Genomic DNA, 26,890 nt, shown 5'->3' on the forward strand with positions numbered 1-26,890 from the left:
TATATATATATATATATATATATATTAAGGCTCATAATTAAATATGATTTGCCTAGGAAATGTGCATAGTAATTACATTTCAGTCATATTTATGTTAAGCTAGGTGCATTAAAATATATATGTATTAATATACTTTTTTATTCCCCCAGACACAGAAAATTAAAACATTCTTCTTCTATAAGTGCTATCCTATATAATAAAAGGCTAATATGCAAATAAACTGAACTGCGGAATGACCGGTTGCTGTGACATGCACTGACCATCAGGGGGCAGACGCTCAATGCAGCAGCTGCCCCCTGGTGGTCAGTGCCGCTCAGCCAGAAGTCAGGCTCATGGCTGGCGAGCACAGTGGCAGTGGCAGGACCCTCTCCACCTCTGTGGCAGCGCTAAGGATGTCAGACATGCCCGGAAGGCTCCCGGACTGCAAGAGGGTGCAGGCCGGCCTGAGGGATCCCCTCTCCCCACCCTGAGTGCACAAATCTCATTCATTGGGCCTCTAATTTTAAAATAAAAAATTATCTGAGCCCTAACCGGCTTGGCTCAGTGGATAGAGCGTCAGCTTGCAGACTGAAAGGTCCCAGGTTCGATTCCAGTCAAGGGCATGTACCTTGGTTGCGGGCACATCCCCAGTAGGAGGTGTGCAGGAGGCAGCTGATCGATGTTTCTCTCTCATCGATGTTTCTAACCCTCTATCCCTCTCCCTTCCACTCTGTAAAAAAGCAATAAAATATATTTTTTAAAAAAATTATCTGAGAAAAGAGCAAACAGGCATTTAATTCATTCAGTAGCACTTAAGTTCCACTCATGTATGGAATTTCTTCAGATATACAGCATATGATGTGTTCTCAGTTTGTTTTTAATAGGGATTATTTTTGTTGTCAAATATATCTGATTTTCTTGACAAAACCTTCTCATTTGTCTAAAATGAAAGAAAGACCTTTTTTTTCTGTAATAGCAAAAGTATTTTTGAGGAATGGTTTTAACTCTGAAAAAAATATATAGTTACATACCAGGCCTGTTTGTATTTTTCTCTAATTAAGAAGACTACGCTAGAATTTCTGGCTAAAATGACATTGGACTAACAGTATTGGCCTGCTATCTCCTAATTTTCCCTTAAAGATGTGCCAAAAGAAGATACAGAAACACACACACACACACACACACACACACACACAAATACCAATGGAAACGAATAAAGAAGGTTTTCATTATTTGAAGATTGGGTAGGATAAGAGTAATAAACACAATCCTAGAACACAGACACTTGGCCTTATTAGCTGAAATCAGTGTGTGATTTCAAAGGAGCGGTGTAGACTGGCCCATTATTTGTCCTCATCGTTGGGCAGCAGAGCCTCCAGGTCAGGGAAACTAAACTGCAGTGCCCTCCTCAGCAAGAGCAGTCTTCGGAGCAAGCCGGAGTCGTTCCTGCTCCTTCTGCTCAGCCTCACCTGTGCCTCTCTCTCAGAAAGAGACTCAGTAGATTGGCATGGCAATCGTTCGTTTCATTCTGAATACCAAATTTGGATACAATGAGTATTGTATGTGGGAGCAGATATTGGCAGCAGCTGAGACCTTTGTGTATTGAGAAAAAGTATAGTTTTTCATGCTATATACTATGTTAAAATGTCATTTTTTAAAGAATAGACCAGGAATCAATAATCTAGACATTTCCATCTATATAAAGCCATGTTCCATGAAATTTTATAAGTCACCAGAAATTGGATCAGGGCCTATCACAGCAAGCTGTACTCCACGTGAAGATCAACATACTACTAAAGTTGAAAATAAGCATTTTCTGTGAATCAGCATTTTTTTCTCCTTAGGTACATAACTGATAGAAATGTATGTACATGTGTACTACAAATATACAGGTTAATGTTTATTAGCATTTTATTTATAATAGCCAATAGAATCTCAACAATCAAAGAGTCAGTGAATGAACTATACATATTCCACAAATACATTTGTATGGGAAATATTTTTGTAATATTCAATATTTTCATATATAGAAGTTAGATTTAGGACAAAGGAAGATTGCAGCAATGGGGAGAAAAATCTTTTGGTACAGGTGCTAGAACAATTGAATAAGCACATAGAAATAATAAATAAAATGTGACCTCTGCCACACACCTTATGAAACAAAATCAATTCCAGTAGACTTTGAATCTAAATGCCAAAAGACAAATGATAAATCTTCTGGAAGATAATGGAGGAGAAATTTTTCATGATGTAGGAATAGGGAAAAGTTTTTTTGAAAGGAACAAAAACATAAACTATGGAAAAACACTAACAATCAATCTGACTGCATTAAAATTAAGAATTTCTGAATAATTCAAAACATCATCTAATTGTGTAAAGTTCAGCCACAAACATTTGAAATGTGAATATATATTAATGTCAAAGGGCTCATTCAGAATAGATGAACAAATCATTAGGAATGGCATCAGTAATTATGGAGGCACAAATTAAATTCCAGCAAATTATGACTAAGCACCACACCACAAAATGACTAAACATAATTTATGTATATTTTTTAAAGACTGAAAAAGTTATGGAGCAGGGGAAACTTCAGTACTACTGGTAACTTTTAAGTTGATAGAATGTTTGACATTATCTAACAAAGTAGAAAGTAAGCATTTCCTGTGAATTAGCAATTTTGCTCCTAGGTTACAGACTTGGTAGAAATAGATACACATGTGTATTGCAAGATACATTTATAAATGTTTATTGTGGCTTTATTTGTAATAGCCAACACTGGAAACAGCCCAAATATCCACAATTAGTAGAAAGCATAAATAAGTTTTGTTGTGCTCATATGATCTTATAACAGTGAAAATGTGAACTATAAATATATGAAAATTAGGAATGGATTTCATGCTCATAATATTAAATAAAAACAGCCCAAACACAAAATATTCATTGTATAATTTGCATTTACATGAAGTTTTATAGCAGACAGAACTAAGTAAAGTGTTTAAGGATATATTTTTTGGTGATAAAACTAAGAAAAGTAATAAAGTAGTGCCATAAATTATAGGATTTTTATTACCTTGGGAAGGGATATGTCCAGGGCATCATGGATAAGAGGCTATAAGGGAGAGCTTCTGTAAGAATTGGTGAAATTCTGTTTCTTGACTTAAGTAGAAATTATCAGATAGCTCTCGAACTGTTAGGAAATTTTTTGAATCTCAGAGATGCCTTTATGGAAAAATGGAATAGAGAGTTGGTACAATGTTTAAGTAGTTTGATGGGAAAGATGGAGAAAGAAGGCCAACATACATAACAGCTAAGAACATGGAGCTGGAGTCAAAATTGGATTTAAGTCCTGGCTCTTCAGTGATCTGGGCAATATACTGGTCAAGCCCCCACTCTTTGAAGACTATCAGGAGAATCTTGTAATCAATAAGGCTGACTTTATTAAAGTTACAGTAAATAAGGATACCACCTGGATAGACTTGGTAGCATTTTAAAAGGTGAAGTCAGAGAGGAGTTTTCAAACAGTTCCAGGACCTTAAGGTAAGTCTCACATCAGAAATTGGGTAGAAAATTGGGCAGTCTGTGAAAAATCGCTGAAGCGGGTGGGCAAAGCAAGGTGCAGGCCTTAAAGTGGTGTTGATAAGTCAGCTATTTTAGTTGGATCACAACCTTATGTTCTGGGAGCAAATATTTCTTGGTGCAGGCAGCTCAGAAACTATTGTTCGGTTTAGTGTTGTTGAATAGAGGTTTAGGAAAATAATGTCTGGTCTACATATCATTTAATAAAGGAAATAATGTTGGTTTCAGTTCTCAGTACTTATGCTTTTTAAGCCATAGTACCTTTATCTTTGAAATGCAAGTTGTGAATGTTACATAAGATAATACAGGGCTATACTGAATAAGATATGTGCATTCTGATGCCAGCATCAGAGAACCCATGTTCTGGTATTAGACTGCTCAGTTCGAAATCCTGTTTCATCACTTCCTATCTTATCTCCTTCAGTAGATTGCAAATGTTTAAAATAATCTTTACCTATCTTATAACTGGAATGTAAAAACACATTTTTTTTATATTGCACTAGAGGCCCAGTGCACGAAATTCATGCATGGGGGGGGGGGGGCTTATTCCTCAGCCTGACCTGCACCCTCTCCAATCTGGGAGCCCTCAGGGGATGTCCTACTGATGGCTTAGGCCTGCTCCCCATGGTTCTCTGCTCTCTGCGGGGCCTGCCTGCTCCACACTGCAGCGACTGCCAAGCAGGCCATGCTGGGTGCTGCCTGCAGGCTGCACTTCACTGCTCCCGGGTCGCTGAGGCTGTGCTGGGAGCTGCCTGCAGGCCAGGCTTGCCTGCTCCCGGGTCACCATGGCAACAGCCAAGCAGGCCATTCTGGGAACTGTCTCTTCCCTGCTGTCAGAGGCGATGAGGTTACTTTGCATACCCACTCCTGATTGGCTGGTGGGTGTCGTGAAGGTATGGTCAATTTGCATGTTTCTCTTTTATTAGTGTAGATTGCTAGTATATAAACAGAAATGACTGAAATCAAAATGTGGGTGCTTGTCTAACCCACATTATTACCAATCATTGTTTTATTTGCAGAATGACATGAATTACATAGCATCCAGTGGACTTCTATTCAAAGATGGCAAAAAGCGGATTGACTACATTCTGGTTTATAGAAAGTCAAATGTACAGTTTGACAAAAGAAATACATTTGAAAAGAACCTCAGGGCAGAAGGCTTGATGTTGGAAAAGGAGGTAGGTGTTTTAATAATCTTAATTATGTGATATAATATGCTGGAAGAAAGATGTTCTTTTAGGTTATAGTATGGAAAGTGTGTAGCACATGGCTTTATAAAATGTATAGTTATTTTCTCCCAAATGAAAAAGAAATGCATACTATGTATGGTCCAGTTAAATTTGTATTCCTTTTTTATTCTGTGCCTTTCTGTAAATTTAATTTTTTTCAAAGTGCATAACAGTTATTACATTTTTTTAAATTGAAGGACAAATAATTATACCTATACAAAGTACAAACCGCTATGAAAGGAAAAATGAAATGTTGAAAGAAGAGAGTTTGCTAACCTATTAGTGTCTGGGTTTTAATATTGAAACTATGGTGATTTTCTTCCTAATCCTTTTCCTTTATGCTATTTTTAAAGCCTATTTTTGGAGCAATTTTAGGATCACAGCACAACTGAGATGAAGGCACAGAGATTTCCTATATACCTCCTACCCCTACCCATGTGTAGCTTCCCCCATTATTAACATATTCTACCAAAGTGATGCATTTCTTACCATTGATAAACCTACATTGACACAGCATTATCACTCAGAGTCCATAGTTTGCATAATGCTCCCATTTGATGTTGCACATTCTATGGGTTTGGCCAATTGTGCAAAATGCATCCATATTGTAGCATCATACAGAGTATTTTACTGCTCTAAAACCTCTCTGTGCTCCACCTATGCAGTTCTTCTACACTCATGACCTTTAATCTTTTTACTCTGCATAGTTTTGCCTTCTCCAGAATGTCATGTAGTGCAATCACAGTGCATAGCCTTTTCAGGTAGCATTTTTCACAGAGTTGTACACATTTACGTTTCCTTCATGTCTTTTCATGGCTTTATAGCTCCTTTCTTTTTAGTGTGGAATACTATTCCATTGTCTGGGAGGCAGGAGGTAAGGGAAGGGAGAGAAAGATTAAGGAAACAGGAGAGAGATGAGATTAAAAAAAATTAAAGGTCTTTGGGAAGATCTTAGTAATAGTTATAATATCAAGTATAATACAAGGGAAATCAAGATTTCTGAATTATATTTTAAAGTCAATTTTCTACAACTATTTCTTGTTAAAGATATTTTTGCAAAAGGTTTATCTTTACTTATGTTTCTAATTCTAAAAGTAATAACATTAATTTTTTAATGGTTGGGTTAAGTAGGACTAGATGAATTATTTCAATGTTAGTGTGTAAAATCAGCCTGTTGTGACAAACGCACTTTGAGTGAACAAAAATGTATTTCTATAAAAAGCATTTTAACATTATATCATACAAATGATTGGCTTAATGTTTCAATTTAAAATATTTTAATACTCTTTGTATTGAGTTCCTATTGCTGCTTAACAAATTACCACCCATTTAGCAGCTTAAAACAAAAGTCATTTATTAACACACCAGAGGCCTGGTGCATGAAAATTCATGCACTGGAGGGGGGGGTCCCTCAGCCCGGCCTGCCCCCTCTCACTGTCTGAGAGCCCTCAGGGAGGCAACCTGATGATCAGAGGAAGGCGACCACCCCATTATACCTCTGCTGCTGCCAATGCCAGTAGTGCAAGCCTCAGCTGGCCCTGGTTTCCTGAGCCTCGGGCTGGCTTGGGTAGCTGGGGGGCTGAGGGGACTCAACGCTGCCATCTTTGAGGGCGTGGCAGTCAATTAGCATGTTTCCTCCTTATTGGCTGTGGGTGTCACCATCTTTCAGGGTGGGATGGTCAATTAGCATATTCCCTCCTTATTGGCTGTGGGTGCTACCATCTTTGAGGGTGGGGTAGTCAATTAGCATATCCCTTCCTTATTGGCTGTGAGCGCTGCCATCTTTACAACGGTGTGAGGGTCAATTAGCATATTGCCTCTTTATTAGATGGGATAGTTCAGTTTCTCACAAGACTTAAATCAGTGTGTTAGCCTGTATTCACACCTGGAGCTCCAGGCATTCTCAAGCTTATGTGGTTGTGGTAGAATCTAATTCCTTGTGATTGTACAACTGAGGTTCTCATTTCCTTGCTGGCTGTCAGCCAGGGACTGTTCTCAGCTCCTAGAACCCATTCTCATTCCTTTTGTCATGGCTCCCCACCTCCATTTTCAAAACCAATGATGGAGAATCTTCATTGTGTCCCTCTCCTATTTTGAGTCTTTCTCGCCAGGAAGAGTTCAGTTCCTTTTAGGAGTTCATCTGCCATGGAGGATACTCTATTTTTATTAACAGCAAGTGTGACATTTAACAAACCCAATTATGGGAGTGAATAGCCTATCCTATTCACATGTCCCCAGAATTGTACAGGATAAGGACAGCTACAGAGGACAAGGATCTTGGAGAACATATTAGAATTCTGCCAGCCACACTATTAAAAAACAGCAGCATCGTGAAGTATACTGCCCTTCTAAGCAAACAGACTTAGAAAGAAACTACCTCTATGATGACATGATAGAATCTAAGTATATTTTCAGTTTAAAGCTTATTATTTTCACTGATGACTAACTGTTTTGTAAATACAGCTATTTGAACTACCAAACTGAACATTTTGCATTACCATAAACATTTTTTTTCTGTCAAAGTTTCTACTATTAAAAGCTATGGCCTTTGGTGGCAACTTAACTTTAATCAATATTATTGAAAGTATTTAGGGCTTGTGATAGGCAAAAATGGGACACTGAAGTGGTGAAAATGTCAGCAAGATTGGGTTTTTAGCTAAAAAATGGGAGTATTTCTTAGTGAACAGTCCTCATTTTTTAAATTTATATTTAATAGAGCTAAGCGTAGAGCCTGGCACCGAGTAGGTCTCAAATCCTCATAAGATTATATGTTGATGTGAACAGTTGTTAGATAGTCACATCATGAACAGATAATGATGCATATTTGAAGGCCACATAAATAAATAGGTACGTGATCGGTACCTGTAGGGTAGGTGCTTTGTTATCCAAATACATTCCCAGAATATATCAGCAATTTGTCTTTATCTTGGACTGAATACCATGAGCAACCCCATTCTATTTTATTTTAGTTATCTGCCACCAACTTGCCACAGTGACTTTGTAATAACAATTTTTAAATTTCCTCCTCTCCCAAGAGTGAATGCTCTACCTCCTGGGAATTTTGGATGGAATAAATTAAATAATAATGTGAAGTGTGAAGGCAGTTGGTGTTTTGTTCCTTCAGAAAAGCCTGCCTTCCCCAGAGCTACACAGAATAGTGCCGGATTGGGAGCTTTTGATTGCAAGAGAGAAAGTAATATTTTACCATGTCAACCACATCCCTTCACCAAACCCTGCTCAGTAGCTACTAGTACAAGAAAATAAAATCCTTTTTTTAAAATAAAGGTATAAAAAAGAGAAATTATGCTGAGGGAATTATAAAAGAAAGACAGTTCATGCTGCTTGAAAAGATCTACATTTAAAATTAAGACATACAAAATTAGAAATATTCTTGCTCTGTGTGCAGTTAGCTTGACATTTTACGCATCGGTGAGAGTTCATGTAGAAACATCCTTCTAAAGCACCCCTTTAGGTGCATTAGATTATTTCACATTTAAAGGTTGATTGGAATAAATTAATAATCAGTGCTAAGCCATCTATTCATGATGCTAATTTGATTCCTCACATAGCACCTCTTCCAGAATCATTCTGGCTTAATTGCGTTCTTATCTCCACTATCTCTTGCTTAGGTACAAGTGATAAGGAATGTACTCAAAATAAGTTACATCCATTCATTTATTAAACATTTATAAATTAGTATTTTTCTCATTATTTACCTTTTATTTAAAATAAACATATTCCAAGTAGGGAAGGTCTTTGGAAATTGTACTCATGTGAAAGCATTTTTTTACCGCTTTTCCCATGGTGCTTTGCAAAATACCTCAATAAGCTATGAGAGAGAAAAAAACAATCACGGTCCACAGTTTTGGACATTCAGATTACTTTTTTCAACTTCTTGTATATTTTTAGCAAGTACATGCATATTAAATTGTCTCACAAGTTTTCTAGTGAGAAACCCAGAATGAACTTGACCATTGGATACATTCCCCAAACAACTCTTTTTTCATAACACTCTACTCTTTGGAACAAACTTTGGCAAATGCTAGTCTGTGACAGTGCCTGCCCTATGCCATCAGTGGTGAGGCTGCCTTCTGCATCAGTGTTAATCCAGTGAATGTCTCATTGCTTTTTAATAATCCTGTTTAAAAATGTTGCTAATATAAATTGGAAATATCGTTCTGGCAAACTTGTGAAATTAGCCGTATCTAAAATAGAGGGCTTTGTGAATAGTTGAATATAAAATTTTACAGTTTCATTTTAAGAGCTATATGATTTTAAATTAAACCAATAAATTTCTTCCATACTTTAGAGGTTTTAAGATTGGTATGTTTCTTGAGAAGTTCCATCTCGTTGAAATTCAAATGAACAGTGCTTGCAAATAGAATCCCACTGTGTCTTACCTGGCAGTTGTGTCTAAATGGGAACAGATCGCAGTTCTTCCTTTATCTATGTTCAGCTCCTCTAATCACATGGAGGAGAAGCCCTGTGGGATTCACTGCTCACCTGGGCAAACTTCTTCTGAGCTCTGTGGTCTTCAGATACGGTAGGAGCTTCAGAAAATAACTGTCTAGATTTAATTTCTAAAGCAGAATATGAAAGTAAATAATATATAATACCAAAGTAGTGAATTATTAATAGACTTATTTTAGACTACTGGACCATATCTAAGAATCTTGATGACTATTGGGCTCAAAGAGGTATCTGATTCTTTGTTAATGATATGAGCAAAGTATTCAGAACAATGGGATCCAATTTTGAGATTTCTGAAGAATTAGGCCAAGGTATACATTTTTATTAAAAGTTTCTTAGAGAAATCTGATGCATACCTGACTCTACTTTAAAAACTCTTGTCTAGATCAAAGACACTCAACTTCTTATGACATCTTGATATGGGAAAAAGTAGGCTGAAAGGTTAGAGTAAGTCTGCAAATTTGACAGCTTTGTAAGGTAATGGACTTATATGATTTATACTCACCCCCCTCCCCCACCAGGATTTCTATAGTACCGAGCAAGTAGTGATAACTCAATAAAATATGCTCAAAGAATCAGTGAATGAATTAATGAATGACTGGTAAGCAAGAAGGAGAGGGCCTTGACAAAGTATCCAACAAGAATAATTTAGGATCCTAATTGTCTCCTAATTTTTCTCATTGGGGACCCTGGATCTTGATAATGATTAACATGAGAAAATGTACTAACTCATATCATGATTATTCCTTGTATATGATTCATTATTAAATTTTTATTTAAGATTTTTATGCATTAAGAAGTTTTATTCCTATAAATTACTTTTAAATTAGTGACAATGTATACATGTATAGACAAGAGGACAATGCTCTTTTCTCTCAAATCAAATTGTCCCATAACATCACCTGCTCTGATCTCAATAATGGTGCCTGTCCTGCTGTCCTTTGCAGCCAGCTGTTGCAAATGCTGATATCATGTTTATTAAAATTCACATTCCATGGGACACGTTGTGCAAGTATGCAGAGAGGCTGAATATCAGGATGCCCTTCAGGTACTTTCTAATTTTATTTCATCTCTCTAAGTGTATATTAGGATTGGTCTAGACATTTTGCAAAACCTTAGGGCAATAAATGTAACCATTTCGACAAGGGAAATACTTTTTCTTCCAAAGGCTGGGTAATCTTGGACACTTTTTCTCTCTTCTGGTTTCTTTCTCTAATGTGGTAAACTTTCTGCTTCCTTAGATACTTTATATCATTGCTCGGTGGACTTGCCTAGAGGGAGAGAAAAACAGTCATTTTCAAATTTTAACGGATAACATAATTCCCAAGATCAATCTCACTTCCTATTTCACGTGGGGAGATAGAACTCTTATTGTTTTTGTGGAAGGAAGGCAGTGTGAAATGTACCATCCTTATGTATACAAATGCAGTGTTCTTCTCTGGATATTGGTTAGCAAGAATCATCCCTTAGGTGCAATTCATCCGGATGGTTTCTTAGCTCTACCCTTAGTATCAGTGGAAAATAGTAATGAGATGCCTGCTCAGTTCAAAGATTTTTCAGTCCTTCCTACAGGTAAGCAAATATTGAACAGACATGTTTTATGGTATTGTGTATCTTGTATTATATGCAGAATGTTTCGCCTTCCTTCATCATTTCTCAAAATAAAATTTAACATTGTTCCTACTATGCACAAAGTGTTAACTCACATTGGAGATAGAAACATTTACATTTATTTGGAGCTCAATGTGCTTTATCAGCTGCTAAGAATGTTTTAAAAGGTTCACAGTAACAAGGTACCATTAAAACAGGCATCTAGATAATGAAAATGAAAGAACAGCAAGAGTGCAAGTCATAAACATGGAGATATTTCTCATACCTGATAGCATGAAAGAGGCCAACTCTGTTAAGAGTGCTGACATCTTTAAGTCTTATGCTATTCACTTTTTAAAAATGATATTCATTTTTTTATTTCCTGGCAAGGGTGCATTTGAAAGAAGAGTTCTGATACATCTGAAGAAAGAAATATAAAAACCATAAAACCTATGCAGTTTACCATCTCTTTTTCTTGATGTTGTGTCTGAATTTTTCATCTTTTTTTAAATATAATTTTAATGATTTCAGAGAGGAAGGGAGAGGGAGAAAGACAGCGAAACATCAATGATGAGAGAGAATCATTGATCGGCTGCCTCCTGCATGCCCCCTACTGGAGATCAAGCCCACAATCCAGGCATGTGCCCCAACAGGGAATTGAACCATGATCTCCTGGTTCATGGGTCGACTCTCAACCACTGAGTAATGCTGGTCCAGCTGAAATTTTCATCTTTTATAATGTTTTTCAAAATAATACTGCATTGTGAAACTTTTGGAAAGTGCTATTGAAATTCTCATGATTTAATAATAATATATTAGAAAATATGCAACATTTCCCAAAGTGTCATCAAAGTGTACCACAGGCTCTTAGTAGAAAAATATCCTGTGACCAAATATGCTTCTGAGTTTCTGAGCTATACAATGTTTCTTCACTGTAGGAATTTTTTAGAGAACTGGTTCTCATTCTTAGTCAGAGTTCCTCAAAATCACCTGGGAAATTGTAAAAATAAATGTTCGTGGAACCCACACCAGAGTTCTGGTGTATTAAGTCTAGGATATGATCGGGTATATACATTTGTAACAAATATCTCAAAGGATTCTGATACAGGTGAGAAAGAAATGTCTCAGAGATTTTAATATTTTAACAGCTATATACTTTTTATAAATTTCAAAAACCAGTTATATAGAGCAATATTTCCCAAATTTCCATGGTGTTCTTGGGAAAATAGCTGGAGAAATGCTGGAACACAGCATTCTTTGGAAATATCATTCCAGATCAGTTTAAATAATAGATACAGCATTAACTAATTCTTTAGTAACTAACCACTCATTTATTTATGATACTCCTGAAATTTAGGATAGTTCTCAGCTTCTAAAAAGAGAATGCTATTCAAGCATGAACTACACAGCCAAGTGTTTTCATGATGGCCAATTCAGTTTCCAACTGTCAAGTGTTTTCACATTTTTAAAAATATTTTTATATGTTTGTATTGATTTCTATGAAATGGAGAGGGAGAGAGAGATAGAAACATCAATGATGAGAGAGTATCATTGGCTGCCTCCTGCATGTCCCCAATGGGGATCAAACACACAACCTGGGCATGTGCCCTGAACAGGAATAGAACCATGACCTCTTGGTTCATAGGTCGATGCTCAACCACTGAACTACAATGGCTAGGCAAGTGTTCTCACATTTGAGAACATATATACTATCTTAAAATTAAAATATATAAGAATAACAAAGAACTAATAGGAAAAATGCATATCTCTTTTTAAGGATTTATGCATAAAAATGTTACCTATGTTTGGCTAATCTATGTATTTATTCAGTGTTGAAGTATACATATTACATTCCACAAAGAAAAGCTGCAAATTTATTTAGGAAAATGGTAATAGAATTATAAACCTGTCTGCAAATTTTTCAGCTAACTTATTGAATAAACATGAATTTTGAGAAATTTATCTAATTTTCAGCTTGTATATATGTACAGAATTGTATGTACTATATTTTCTAGATAATTCTTTGCTTGATTATTTGTCCAAAGTAAATATGGCCTACATATCAGATTTAATGTTTTAAAACTAACCAAGAATATTTCAGAGAATTAAAATAATCTACATTTTTTATTCTATCAGGAAGGACTTAATCTGTCTCTATAGTCTAGAAATATCAAGTCCTGCTTTCATTATTTTTCTCTTGATTCAGAGGTGTTTCCTATTCATTCTTAGCCCACTTTCACATTAAAAGTGTCAAATATATTTTAGGATGATTCAGTCATCCTGTAGCTTCTCAGGGTGAGTTCTCAGATGGGGCCAACCTTCCATTTTTCCTCAAGCTTCTCCTCCCACAAATATTTTAAATATAGCAAATTTGGGGGAATACTTAAAGATTATTAAGAACAATCTTTTCTTTCTAGCTAAAACAACAATCTTCCTTTTTAATCACAATTAGGATTAAATTCTGATCACTTTTTGAATGCAAAAGATTCTTTACTCAAAAAATAAAATAACATAAAAACGTATAGGAAGCCCAATATGTAGAATAGATCAAAGTGGAGTAGTTCTGCTTGACAGAGAAGGGGATCCTGGGTTCCAGCCATGTGACTGCCCTCCTCACTCGGCCCCACAGTCATCTCCGCATGTGGCCACCTGGCTCTGTGAAACACTGGTTGAAAACAGTATTGAGATAATTATTTATGGTTAATTTTGAGTGGTTGTTGTCATAGGTGGGTCAATAGGTAGATAAATGCTGCCCTGATGCAGGGTGTAAATTAGCAGACTCTTTTCAAAGGAAAAATAAAGTTCTGTACCCAAATAGTACAGTCAATAAATGATCCTCAACTTGCAATTTATACTCCAGTGATTACCAAACTAGTTGCAGTTCCTGAACCTTAACAACGTTTGATCTTGCTCCCAAAACCATTTCATAGGCAGTCCAGAATGCCGTGCCCCAAGTACTCCCTCAGAGGACTATTCCCACTCATGCTTCAAGATTCCACAGAGATAACCCATCCTCCAGGAAGGCTTCCCTGTCTCCTTTCTCCTCCACCTACAGAACCAATTGGGACCCCTTCCTGGGAACTTCCACAGCTCTCTCTGTTATCCTGCATGGTCACATTTCATTGTAACTACCACTTGTCTCCTCAGTGGTAAAGGAAGCTCTTTGAGGGAAAAGACCCCCTTTATTTTCCAAATCTTTAAAGGTTTATACCTTATCATTCCTTGCAAAATCAGAAATATTCATTACATATATGTTTGTATAGATGGATGGATGGATGACTTCATATAACAAATGATCCAGTTAATATGCATTGTGTAGCAGAAGTGAAACCTTTAAAAATAGAATTAAAAATCAGAATTCAAAAGTGATGTATTGATTTATAAAAGTGACTTTGTTGTTAGTAACTTAGATTCTGAAATTAAAACAATGTAAATTCAGAATTATTTCTACTTTTAAAAAATTTTATTGTTATTGTTGAAAGTATTACAGATGTTACCTTCTCTCCCTCCCCGCCCCTCCCCCCACCGTTGACCTCTTCTAGTCCATCCTCTGCCCCAGGCCTTCAACACACTGTTGTCTGTGTCCATGGGTTATGTATATATGCATATAAATTCTTCGGTTACTCTTTTCCCACCCATCCACCCACCTCTGCCTTCTCTCTGAGATTCCACAGTCTGTCCTACTATACTGGCTGATTTTATGTCTTTCTTAAGCATTTGGAAGTTGGAGTATTGAAATGCTCAATATGATTGAATGTTGTCATTCACTGGTTTGACTATTTTCCTTTGACTTTCCCCAGCTGATGTTTATTATTTTTCAGGAAAAGATCCTATTACACTGACCCACGGAGCAAATCAACGGGCAGGTTGGTGGGTGATGCCTAATTTGTTTATGACTAATTTGTAATTTGGGAGGGGGAGGACAGAAATACATTCAATTATCCTTATCAGCAGTTGTAAATTGTAGGGAAAAAATACACTTGATTGATTTATTTAAGAGGTTTCAAAAATGACTTGTGTCAAATTTAACAATATTTAAAAACAGGTAAATGTTTTTTTATGCACCATCGACATTCTTGCAATCCTCACTTGACATAATTGCAATTATATCTCCCATTTTAGGAGATTTTCATTTTAGAAATAGTTATAAAACCAGATTTATAGGTAAATGTTGACCCAGTAGAGTAATAGAACAGACCCAATAGAGACCTTCTGGATCAGTTGATCCAAATCTCTTATATGACAGGTGGTAAAGGAAAGAGGAGCATTCACAGCGATGAATCACCATGCAGCACCTTTTGAATCAATGACCTACTCTTATTCCACCACCTGAATCCTTATCCTAGCATTGAAAACAAACTTCTTTTCAAGAGTGTTTCATCTCTTGCCTGTTTGGGTAACAGTAGCTATGACAAAGGAATTAATCACACTACAAGCCTGGAAAAGAAGAAATTATCCCACCTGAATGCCTGACCCTGTTTCACTAGAGGAAATGATTTTGCCTTTACTGATACTAAAACAAAAGGCTTTTTACACTGGGCTGTTTTTCTGCTCGTTGCAAAAGAATCAATTACCAAAAACAAAATGTGAATGTGGTAGAGTATGCTCTATTAAATAGTATTGCAGGATTACAAGTCAGAATGACAGAAACCAGAAGCATATAGTGCAAATATCAGTCCATTTTAGGAAAGGATTCAGTAAACCTAGTTCTTTTACCAAGAAAATGGCTGAATATAATTTAGAACTTTACAATAGAAAAAAAATTAGTTTTAAAATAGGGGAATATTGGTGTCTTTTAGATGTGGTCAGGATTGGTAACAAGATAAGTAAATCATGGCGGGGGGTGGAGACTTAATATTAAACAAGTACAAAAGGAATCAGTATTCAAATCACTCTTTTTAAAAACTGTTGTTAATGATGATCTTCAGCCAAGTCAGATTTTTGTTGTCCAGTTAGCATGCTTGGATGTAGAATGGGCTTTGATCATTGCCCTTGTTCCTATTTGGTCCTGGTCTATGTAGCAAATTTCCAAAATTATTTTTGCATAATAAAGCCAAAGGCATTGGAATATTGTAATTTATAAATTTACAACTGCAGGTTTTTCTTTTTTTTCTGCATGTGCCTGCTCAATGATAGACATGTTGCTAAATGTCTGGGTTCGTTTTCATGTGCTCTATTGAATTAGTGAGATTTTGCTGCTGTGTAATTAGTGGGTTTTCTGATAAACAGGCATCTTTTTTTCAGAGACTTGCAGAAGGGTAAAATGATGCATGTTAAAATAGCAACAGATGTCTATTTATGTAGTACTGTCATAATTTAGTTTTAGCATAAATGGGTTTAGAATGGCTAATAAATCTGTGTATATTAAATCCTAAAGAAACATTTTATTTTTTATAATATTTTATTGGAGGTTTATTAGAGGGAGGAAGGGAGAGAAAGAGAGGGGGAGAGAAACATAGATGTGCAAGAGAAACATCTGCTGGTTGCCTCCTGCACACGCCTAGACAGGTTTGAACCCACAACCTGGGTATATGCCCTGACCAGATCCAAACCACCACCTCTTGGTGTACAGGACAAAGTTCCAACCAACCAAGGACCCAACCAGGACACAACATTTTTAGTAGTGAGAAAAAATTTTTTTCCTATTTTTGGTCAAATTTAAAAGTAACCTAGAAAAATGAAAACAATACTGTGTGTCCTATGTTTTATTATCTTTGTATTTTTTTATTTCATGAAATGAAAATTCAGTTATCAGTTATTTCAAATGATTATTAAATCCCTTTAAGCATTACCATAGTCAAACCTCTTTACAATTTACTTTTTACAAATTTTCTCTATATTCCTTTACTTTGTGGATGCATATGGGGTAGGTAGCTAATAAATAGTAAAGGTGATTATGAAAATATATTACATTTTAAACTGAAAAAAGAATATCATGTTATTTGCTTTAATTTAGACTTTCAATTGAGAAAATGAATGATCTTGATTTTTTTAAAAATACCTTTGGAGAAGAAAATTAAGATGTGTGTGTGTTTTGAGGGGGCGGGTGATCATCATTGTTACAAAATTACAAAACCAATTTGTGGATAGTTGGAAAGAGGGGAAAAATCAATCATGTACACTTCGATTCAATTGTGCTTATTCTTTCTTGAAGTGGGAAAGGTGTTTTGTGCAAAGATATTCTAGCCAATAAACATGAGGGGATAATTAATATACAGGCACTTATCCAGCTTTTGAAGTTCATCATTTCTCCAGACAGGTTGGTAGGCAATAGTTATAGTTTTATTATTGCTGCTATTTATCATTTGGCAATGCACTTTCACATTCAATTAATAAAGCATCTTCAAAATGACCCTTCAGGGCAGCAGAACACATTGTGGGTTTTCTGACAAACAGGCATCTGTCTTTCAGAGACTTCAGGAAAAATCAGTGACTCCGTCGTCACTGCTCCCCACCACCCATGCCTCATCCCCCAGCCTTCGCAGCTGGTGTGGTACAGTTGGGGCTCGGACCAAGTTCTTTTGACCTTTTAATTCAGATTTCTTTCCTGCATGCCTGTGGTTGTGAGTGTCAGTGTGTTTATGTCTTCCGGGAACTCGTTTTTGGAATGGCAGTGGAAGGTAGGCATTACTCTGGAATGCAACCTAATCTAATTCTGAAATGTGGCTTTGTTCCAGTATGCACAATTATTTTAGAAGACTCAAAAAATGGATGTCCCAAAACCCAATGGTTCTGGACAAGTCAGCTTTTCCAGACCTGGAGGAGTCAGACTGCTACACTGGCCCCTTCAGCCGTGCGCGGATTCACCAGTGAGTCCCCACCTGTTTTCTCCCATAACCGGCCTTGGTATCTGTCATTATCTGGAAGTTGTTGATAGAATAAACATAGCTGGGACCAGTTCCATGTTTTCCAAATAAGTCAAAGCATGTATCATTTTATTAAAATGCACACTTAGAATAAAACTCAGTGAACATGATTAATTAATTCTCAACTCTGCTGTAGAGATATTCCAGTAATGAATGATTAATTGTAAACTCCTGGATTGAACTAGCTCCCAATTCTTTTAAAATAATTATTATGGTAGTAAGTCACTCAGTTAAAGTAACAAAAATAATGATGATGATAATAATAGAATTGCTATTAAATAACATCCTTGAATAATGGATTTTTCTAATTAAATTATATTTATAATTACACTTAATTGTATATAATTAATTTAATCCATTGTATAATTTTATTAAACTAAGGTGAATAAGAAATTTTTAGCAATTTTTACAAGCCTATCTATTTGTCTACCAACATATCTCTACTCATTTATTTATTCAATTATTAAGTTTCAACATGACACAGAATGAGGTTATGATACAGTCCCTGCTTTCACGGTTCTTCCAGGCTACTGGGTCAAACAAAAATCTTAAGTTAATAATTAAACAATAGTATAAACATAAAGATGGAGAAATGCACAGTATACAATAGGTCTATAGCTGCAAGGTCAATTTGCTATATGCAGTTTTGGACTGACATCTTCTGGGATGTAGGATATTGTGAGAGCAGGATGAACCAGAATTCCTGACCACCAAACATGTAACAGAACCAGTAATCAATGGGAAATACCTCTTTCCAAATATTTATGTTATTATTTACTCCAGAGGCAGATTTAGAAGCATTCTTTTTCATTCCAGCTAAGAAGTGGAGGAAGCAGTATAAATTCAAATGAATTCCAAATTTAGAAAGACATTGTACTTTTAGCTTTTTGCCATACTTTTTCAGGCTCTGTGATATAAAAATCAAAACAACAACAAAATGTCTGCTATTTCTCTTTGAACCCGAGAAACTAAGGTGATCTTTGAAAAATCTCAATCAGATCATGAAACTGTCTTGCTTAATACCACTCCCAATGGCCTCCCATTTACACTTATCATAAATTGCAAATTCTTACCATGTGACCATGTATGCTGTGGTCCCTGCCCAACACTATCACCTCATCTTCTACAATTTCCACACCATTTACTGACTTCAGGGTCACCCATCAGAAGCTTAACCTTAATTCTATCTTAGAGTCTTTGTTCTTGCTGTTCTCCTTGCTAAGATGCTCTTCTCCCAGATCTTCACATGGACTATTCCTTCTTATCATTCACCTGTCACTCAAAAGTCACCAGCTCAGAGAGACCGTCTCTGAAAATATTATCTATTGTCTCCTTGCCCCAGTCACTCTCTATGCCATTAGGCAGTTTCATTTTTCTTCATAGCAACTTCTGAAATTATGTAAGTGATTTATTTACTTATATAGTATCTGTTTCCTTTCTTTGTAATGTAACTTCATAGAAAAGGAATTTATCTGCTAAAGAAATATTTGTTCAGGGAATTCTGAATCAATCTGATGGTAAAATATTTGGTGGATATTTCTTCCAATTTTTATCATTAACAGGACACAGAACTGTTAACTTGGTGCATCTAAGTACAAAAATAAAACGCACAATAGCAGAATATTGGAGGGGCTCTGGGTCTAATAACCTGGACAGGTATACAGATTACCATAAAACAGGGCAGAGTAAAAGTAATGCATTAGGAAAGACAAGTGAAATGCACATTTTTGTAAGAGAGGGAGAAGCTACATCCAAGGAGAAGACACAGGAAACTTTTATGAAAAGCTAGTTCTTTTCAAGCCACTAAATATGTGGAGGGAGGTGGTGAGAGGTAGAGGAACAGATATGAGAAACAGAGCAAAATCTCAAGGTAAAAAAGGATGGGAGTCCAAGGTGATAAGTTCTACACTTTGACAGACTAACAGATACAAGAAGCCAGATCTATAAGAAGTAAGACCAAGGGGGAGGTTGAAATGCAAGAATAGAGAGCCTCTGAAAAAAATAGTATTGGAGAGCTGCTGACAGATTAATAGTAGAAGCCTTCTAGGGGTCAGAGCTGTGCATTAAAAATCAGGTAAGAAATTGATTGGCTGATTAGGGGTAAAGAGGGCATTCTTTTCATAACCCACGCAAGAGGCTATGAGATCCAGAATAAGAAGTGTATGGAAACCAAGAGAGACTCAGTTTAGTTATAAAAGTTACTTTGTTTGGCAACTGTTTGAATATAGATGAAAAGAAATCAAGGATCATAGAAGACCCAATACTTCAGATCTAAGAGTCTGAGAAAATGGTGGTTTATCGTTCACAAAAAAAAAGCAACTAGAAACAAAAATTGTCAGCAGTTGAGTGAGGACTGGGACACTTCGATTTTTTTGAGACTCCCAGGATATCATAAAGTAAATGCTAAAACAGACCCTTCCCTTCCTTTCCTCCTTGAATGGCCCTTTTTCTCTTTTCATCACTGACTCTTAGGTAGTTTCTCCTGGCAACTCTCCCTTTGTAGGGACAGAATAGGGCATGAAGGGAGGGAAGGACTATTGCTCACTGCTAATGTTTTATAAACAAAAAAGCTAGCTTGGAAAGTGTGGCATGGGGAGTTACATGAATTTTTAATGTGCTCTGTTTGGAATTACATTGCATAATTAAAGTAGATGGGGGCCCATGGAAACTCTGTTCTCTCCTCGTTCAATGCCGAACAACTAATATGAGAACATCCAGGCTCTCTTATAAACCAAACGATATTAAAATGCGTATTTGATAATGCTCTGTATGATTTATGTTTATTTTTCTCTGCCAATTGATTTTTTTTTAAGAAGGTGGTTTCTCTTCTGATTTACTCTACTTCACATGCATTAGTTTAAAGGAGAAAACATGTGGGTGACTTCCCAGGAAGTCGTTGCTGTTGTTGGATTCTGTGCTCTGCCCCAAATACTAAAACGGATCCCCTTATCTCAACAGCTTCATAATAAACAATAAGGACACCTTCTTCAGCAATGCTACTCGAAGCAGGATAGTCTACCACATGCTTCAGCACACCAAGTATGAAAATGGAATATCAAAAGTGGGTAAGAACACCAATGAAAAATGTAGAGAGCGTCAAATGTGCTGTTACTGATATTACCCAGAAATATTTGACTGAAGTTTTGCCTTCATGCATTAAATATGGATATATAACACATTGAGCACAAACTCTAAACATTCTGTTTTTCAGCCTTTCAATAAAACAAACTCTTTGAAGAACATTTGGCCATATGTATCAAAATGCCAACTGTGCAAACACTTTAGAACAGTAATTGTATTCTTGAAATGTATCCCAAGGAAATAATCAGACTTTTAATAACAATATACAAAGACCTTTGTTCATTGTGGTTTTATAATAGAATAAAACTAAATATACATTAACTGCCCATCATTAGGAACTGACAAATAAATTAGGCTACATCCACATAATACATCTATTAAAAATGAAATAATTCAAAGATTTTGCAATACTAATAAATATTCTTTTGAGATATTTTAAGAGGTAGGGAATTCCTCCAATTTTCTGACTAATTTTTTTTCAGTAAAAAGAAAAGTTACTCTAGGCTCATGTGATCCCATGTGAGTGGATATTAATATTCCCCCCATTTCATGATGTAGCAAAGTGAAATTGTATGTTGGCACCCTGCAAATGCCCATCTATTAATGTTGTAAAGACAGAATTCAACTCAGTATCAGTCTCTTTCACAGCCTCACTGTCTTTATAGGTGATATGGTTATGGAAAGCATTTGGGTTATTTTCAGCTTTCAAATTAATTTAACATTCAAAGTGTATGTAAGTTGCTACAGAAGGAAGTCTTCATTTAAACAAACTCAAGAACTGTTGATCTCTTCTCTTTTCAGGTATCTGTAAACTGATAAACAATGGCTCATATATAGCAGCTTTCCCCCCACATGAGGTAATTTTAAAATATAATTTCCATTTAAAAAGCTCAATGCTTGATCTCATTTTTTTTATTTTATTTAAATCTGGCTTCCCTCTCCCAGGAGGGTTCAATCAGCGACTGGCCCTGGTCTTTTCTGAAACCCCCATTGTATTTTGTCTCTACATTGGTTCCCCTGCCCAGAACCCTCCTGCAACTTTCCCCCATCAGGAATCCCAGCCTTGGAGACAACTCATGGACATTGCTTGGCCACTCCGGCTGCTACCCTCTACTCCAACACAGAGATCATTTGGGAACCACACCACTCCCAAACAGGGCAGATCCCTGGTTTGTGCAAACTACTTTGGGATACCCGAAAATCAAACACAAACCCACAGAAAACCCTTCAGCCCATTATGTACTTGATTCTCTGCCTGATTATTACCTCTCTACCAGTTTTAAGTAGGAGAGCCTGTTCACACTATGGTGGGCTTTGCCTGCTGAGTCATGAATTAAATTCGACTTAGTTTTAACCCTCTCCCCACGCACCCATACATACACACTGTATTAATTTTAAGGCAACTTTGCATTTTAATATAAGAATGGGGTCATTAGAGGTTTCACTTCAGCTCTTTCAGAACTAGTCACTCTTCTATGGACAAAGGCTGAGGACTTACAACCTTTGCCTGAGGAATCCCTGTGCCTGAGGAATTCACAGTACAGTACAACTCATAACATAAAATGTGTTGGGCACTTAATACTTGGCACTGAGCTAAATGTCTTTTATGGATCATCTCATTCAATCCTTGCAGAAAATCTTTGAGATAAACAATGATATTAACTCCATTTGATAAATGTCATTGAGGCATGGAAATGTTACATATCAAAGGTACAGTTTTGAGCCCGAGAAGCCAGACTCCCATTTTCTCTCAATGATGGTAAAGTTATTGTGTTTATTAATAGACCTTAGATTCCAAACAGTAAAGTCTAGTTTACTTTAAGTTAAAAGGAACCTCATTGGTTTAAAAAGGAATTTAAGCTCTGCTGGTATGGTTCAGTGGGTTAGGCGTCATCTTGCACCAAGTGGATGCTGGGTTTTGGGTTTTTTTTATGGCTTTTTTCTTTGTTTTTCTTTTTTTTTTTAATTCTTTATTATTGAAAGTATTACATATGTCCCCTTTTCCCGTTGTCCTCTCTCCCAGTCTGCCCATGCCCCCCAGCCCTGGCCTTCACCGCCCCCCCCCCATTGTCTGTGTCCATTGGTTATGCTTATATACATACAAGTTCTTTGGTTGATCTCTTACTCCTGCCCCTCAGCTTCCCCCAACCAAGGTCCATCCTCTCCTGCCTTCCCTCTGAGGTTTGATGGTCCGTTCGATCTTCTGTCTCTCAATCTATTTTTGTTCATCAGTTTATGTTGTTCATTATATTCCACAAATGAGTGAGGTCATGTGATACTTATCCTTCTCTGACAGGCTTATTTCACTTAGCATAATGCTCTCCAGGTCCATCCATGCTGTTGCGAATGGTAAGAGTTCTTTCTTTTTCACAGCAGCATAGTATTCTATTGTGTAGATCTACCACAGTTTTTTAATCCACTCATTTGTTGATGGGCACTTAGCCTGTTTCCAAATCTAAGCTATTGTAAATTGTGCTGCTCTGAACATAGGGGTGTGTATGTTCTTTCTGAGTGGTGTTTGACTTCTTGGGGTATAGTCCTAGGAGTGGGATTACTGGATCAAATGGGAGTTCCATTTTTAATTTTTTGAGGAAACTCCATATTGTTTTCCACAAAGGCTGCACCAGTCTGCATTCCCACCAGCAGTGTACGAGAGTTGAGGATTCCCATTTCTCCACATCCTAGCAAGCACTTGTTTGTTGATTTGTTGATGATAGTCATTATGACAGGTGTGAGATGGTACCTCATTGTCACTTTGATTTGCATTGCTTGGATGATTAGTGATTTTGAGCATTTTTTCATATGTCTCTTGGCCTTCTGTATGTCTGCTTTCAAGAAGTGTCCATTTAGGTCCTATGCCCATGTTTTTATTGGATTATTTATCTTCCTTTTGTTAAGTTGTACAAGTTCCTTATAAATTTTAGAGATTAAACCCTTATTGGAGATAACATTGGCAAATATATTCTCCCATGCAGTGGGCTTTCTTGTTGTTTTTTTGATGGTTTCTTTTGCTGTGCAGAAGCTTTCTATTTTGATGTAGTCCCATTTGTTTATTTTCTCTTTAGTTTTCATTGTCCTAGGACAGTGTTTGGCAAACTGTGGCTCGCGAGCCACATGCGGCTCTTTGGCCCCTTTAGTGTGGCTCTTCCACAAAAATACCATGGCCTGGGTTAGTCTATTTTGAAGAAGTGGCATTAGAAGAAGTTTAAGTTTAAAAAATTTGGCCTTTAAAAGAAATTTCAATCATTGTACTGTTGATATTTGGCTCTGTTGACTACTGAGTTTGCTGACCACTGTCTAGGAGATGTGTCAGTAAACATATTGCTTTGACATATGTCTGATATTTTGCTGCCTGTGGATTCCTCCTAAGATTTTTATGGTTTCCTGTCTTACATTTAAGTCTTTTGATTCCTGGTCAGGGCACATGCCTAGGTTGTGGTCTTAATCCCTTGTAGGGGGTATGCAGGAGGCAGCCAATTGATGTTATGCTCTCCCATCAATGTTTCTCTTTCCTCCCTCCCTCTATCTCTGAAAATCAATAAACTATTCTTTTTTTTTTTAAGAAAAGGAATTTAACAAAGGATTTTTAAGGAGCTATCAGAATATTTTTAATGAGGAAGAGATATGTAAAGTCATCATCATTCCAGAGATGAGCTAAATATACAATTTCTTAAGCTTTCAATAAATTATTAAATTACTCTATATTGGAAAAAAAGCAAAAACAATTTTTATGTAGTTCAAATTCCAGTAAGAGAATGGGTATCGATTTATCTTATTTCATCTGTTTCAGGGAGCCTACAAGAGTAGCCAGCCCATCAAAACCCATGGACCTCAGAATAACAGACATCTATTATACGAGCGCTGGGCACGCTGGGGAATGTGGTACAAGCACCAGCCCCTGGATTTAATCAGGTACTGGGGATGGATCAATATGGAAGATATATGTTGTTTTATTGTCATTTTCTTATATTGGAAACTATTTTATTTACTCATCAAATTATCTGTATTGATGCAATCAGAAAAAAAAAATAAGCCACTATGGGTCTTTTCAATAAAAAGGAATTTAATTTAGGAAATTGGTTACACAGAGGATGGGAAAGCTGAGAAATCAAACAGGAATAATAAGACAATCAGAGATTAACAATGGTAGAAGATTGCTAACTACCTTCAAGCTGAAGGGGAAATAGAATGAAGTATATTTCAGTGCCTAAAACTTAGACTGTGCAATCCATGATTAACTACCTATAATGAAGTGAAAGTGTAGGGAGTAGAGCTATGAAGAAGCCATGGCTGCTCTGGGGACAGCACTGAGGACAACCACAAGAGCAGAAAAGTTCCTGGCTTCTCCCTTCCTTCCACCTTGGTGTCTCCCAGTACCTCCTGGCCCAACTTAACCTGGAGCAATTTATGAGGGAACCTGTGTAATCTACTTCCCTGTGAAAACAAATCAAAATCAAAACAAAGAAAGCAGAAAATGGTTTTGAGAGCAAAGAAGAAAATGACCAACAAAGCATCTACTAGTATGCATATATTTATCTTTCAACAAAGATTCAGTATCTATTCTATTCCAGGAAGTTTATCCTAGTGAGTAATTATCCTCAACTTGAATTAGTCTTGAAATACTGTCATATTCATGATTTATTTTATTTCGATGTAACTCAGGTAGATATATGTACTCCTGTCAAATAATATTGTTACCTCTTATTTAACCTTTAACAATGTGAAGTTTAAAAATATCAATATAATAATGTCTATATAAGGGGTCTATCTGTGTAGTCTTCTATAAATATTCTGAAGATATTCTTATATATTAGTAATATATTAGTAAGACTCCAACCTTCAAAGGAATACTTGTTTAAAGGCACAAAGCCCTATTGCAATACATGTTATTAAAATAATCTTCTGTTTCAAAGTAGAACATAAAAGTCTATAATAATAAAAGTGTAATATGCTAATTAGATCAGACATCCTCCGGACAATCTTCCGAATGAAGCTGGGGCTGTGAGGGAGAAATAAATGTACAAAAACATCAAAATATTAGATAAATGATGCTTAAAGGAGGATGACCTTATGTCCACACCTGATAGAATATACACAAGTTTTAGTTGGCACAATATAGAAAATAAAGTAGAAAAGGAATAATTTTCAGAAAGACAAGTCTTGTTAAGGAATAAAAAATAACGAGATAATTTTCTTCCCAGCAAGAATCACTGCCCAAATGAACTATGAAACAACAGTCTTTAAAACTACTTCTGGGGGAAAAAAGCTGTGTGTTAAGTAACCATTTTTAGAAAATGGAGACCAAATGATAGTAGAGAATTCAAAAATTTTTTATCTCTTACCAGAGCTTTAGAAATGGTGTGACAGTTAATATTGACAGTAGACTTGGTGAAGAAAGAGCAATTGAGCCCTAACCGGTTTGGCTCAGTGCGGACTGAAGGGTCCTGGGTTCGATTCCGGTCAAGGGCATGTATCCTGGTTGCGGGCACATCCCCAGAAGGGGGTGTGCAGTAGGCAGCTGGTCAATGTTTCTCTCTCATCAATGTTTCTGGCTCTCTATCCCTCTCCCTTCCTCTCTGTAAAAAAAAGTCAATAAAATATATTTTTTTTAAAAAAGCGATTGAGTAGTTTTTGAATCACGTTATTCTTCTGCCATTTCCACATAACTAGTAAACGGTATTCATCGGCTGAAGGGAAATAAAATACATTCATTCCCTTATCTTCATTTGATCCTTCCTGTGGTGAGAGCTAGTAAAACAAGACACGGTCCACTTCTCAGCAGCTTTCGGTCATGGGAAGGGGAAGGAATGGAGGAATGCTGGGTCAGTGCCATGCAGTGTATAAATTCAGGACACGGAAACATGGCTGAGGGTGGGACATCTAACCCAGGGTTGGAGTGGAAGTCAGTGACATAAAGTGAAGGGTAAGTACAAGCCAGGCACAGGACCAAGGTAAAATGTAATATTCCAAAGCGTGAACCAAGAAAAGAATCATGTGCTGCAGGAACTGCAGACTTGAACTTCATTGAGGAAGATGTGACATAATTGTGCAGATTGTGGGTAGCATAAGGGAGTGTGGCCAAGGGTGTTGTTGGAGACT

General features: G+C 36.6%; 1 protein-coding gene across 2 annotated transcripts in view; it reads left to right on the top strand.

Moving 5' to 3' along the window:
• Positions 1-26,890, top strand: part of ANO3 (anoctamin 3) — a 208,379-nt gene that overhangs the window by 89,671 nt on the left and 91,818 nt on the right. For both annotated transcript variants that reach the window (XM_080642758.1, XM_080642759.1), the window contains 7 exons: positions 4,575-4,733; positions 10,202-10,302; positions 14,666-14,710; positions 17,522-17,653; positions 20,669-20,775; positions 21,593-21,648; positions 24,582-24,703. In XM_080642758.1, coding sequence (XP_080498884.1) covers positions 4,575-4,733; positions 10,202-10,302; positions 14,666-14,710; positions 17,522-17,653; positions 20,669-20,775; positions 21,593-21,648; positions 24,582-24,703 — 722 coding nt within the window. The remainder of the gene's footprint in view (positions 1-4,574; positions 4,734-10,201; positions 10,303-14,665; positions 14,711-17,521; positions 17,654-20,668; positions 20,776-21,592; positions 21,649-24,581; positions 24,704-26,890) is intronic.

This window comes from Plecotus auritus, assembly GCF_963455305.1.
Source record: "Plecotus auritus genome assembly, chromosome: 9".
Taxonomy (NCBI): domain Eukaryota; kingdom Metazoa; phylum Chordata; class Mammalia; order Chiroptera; family Vespertilionidae; genus Plecotus; species Plecotus auritus.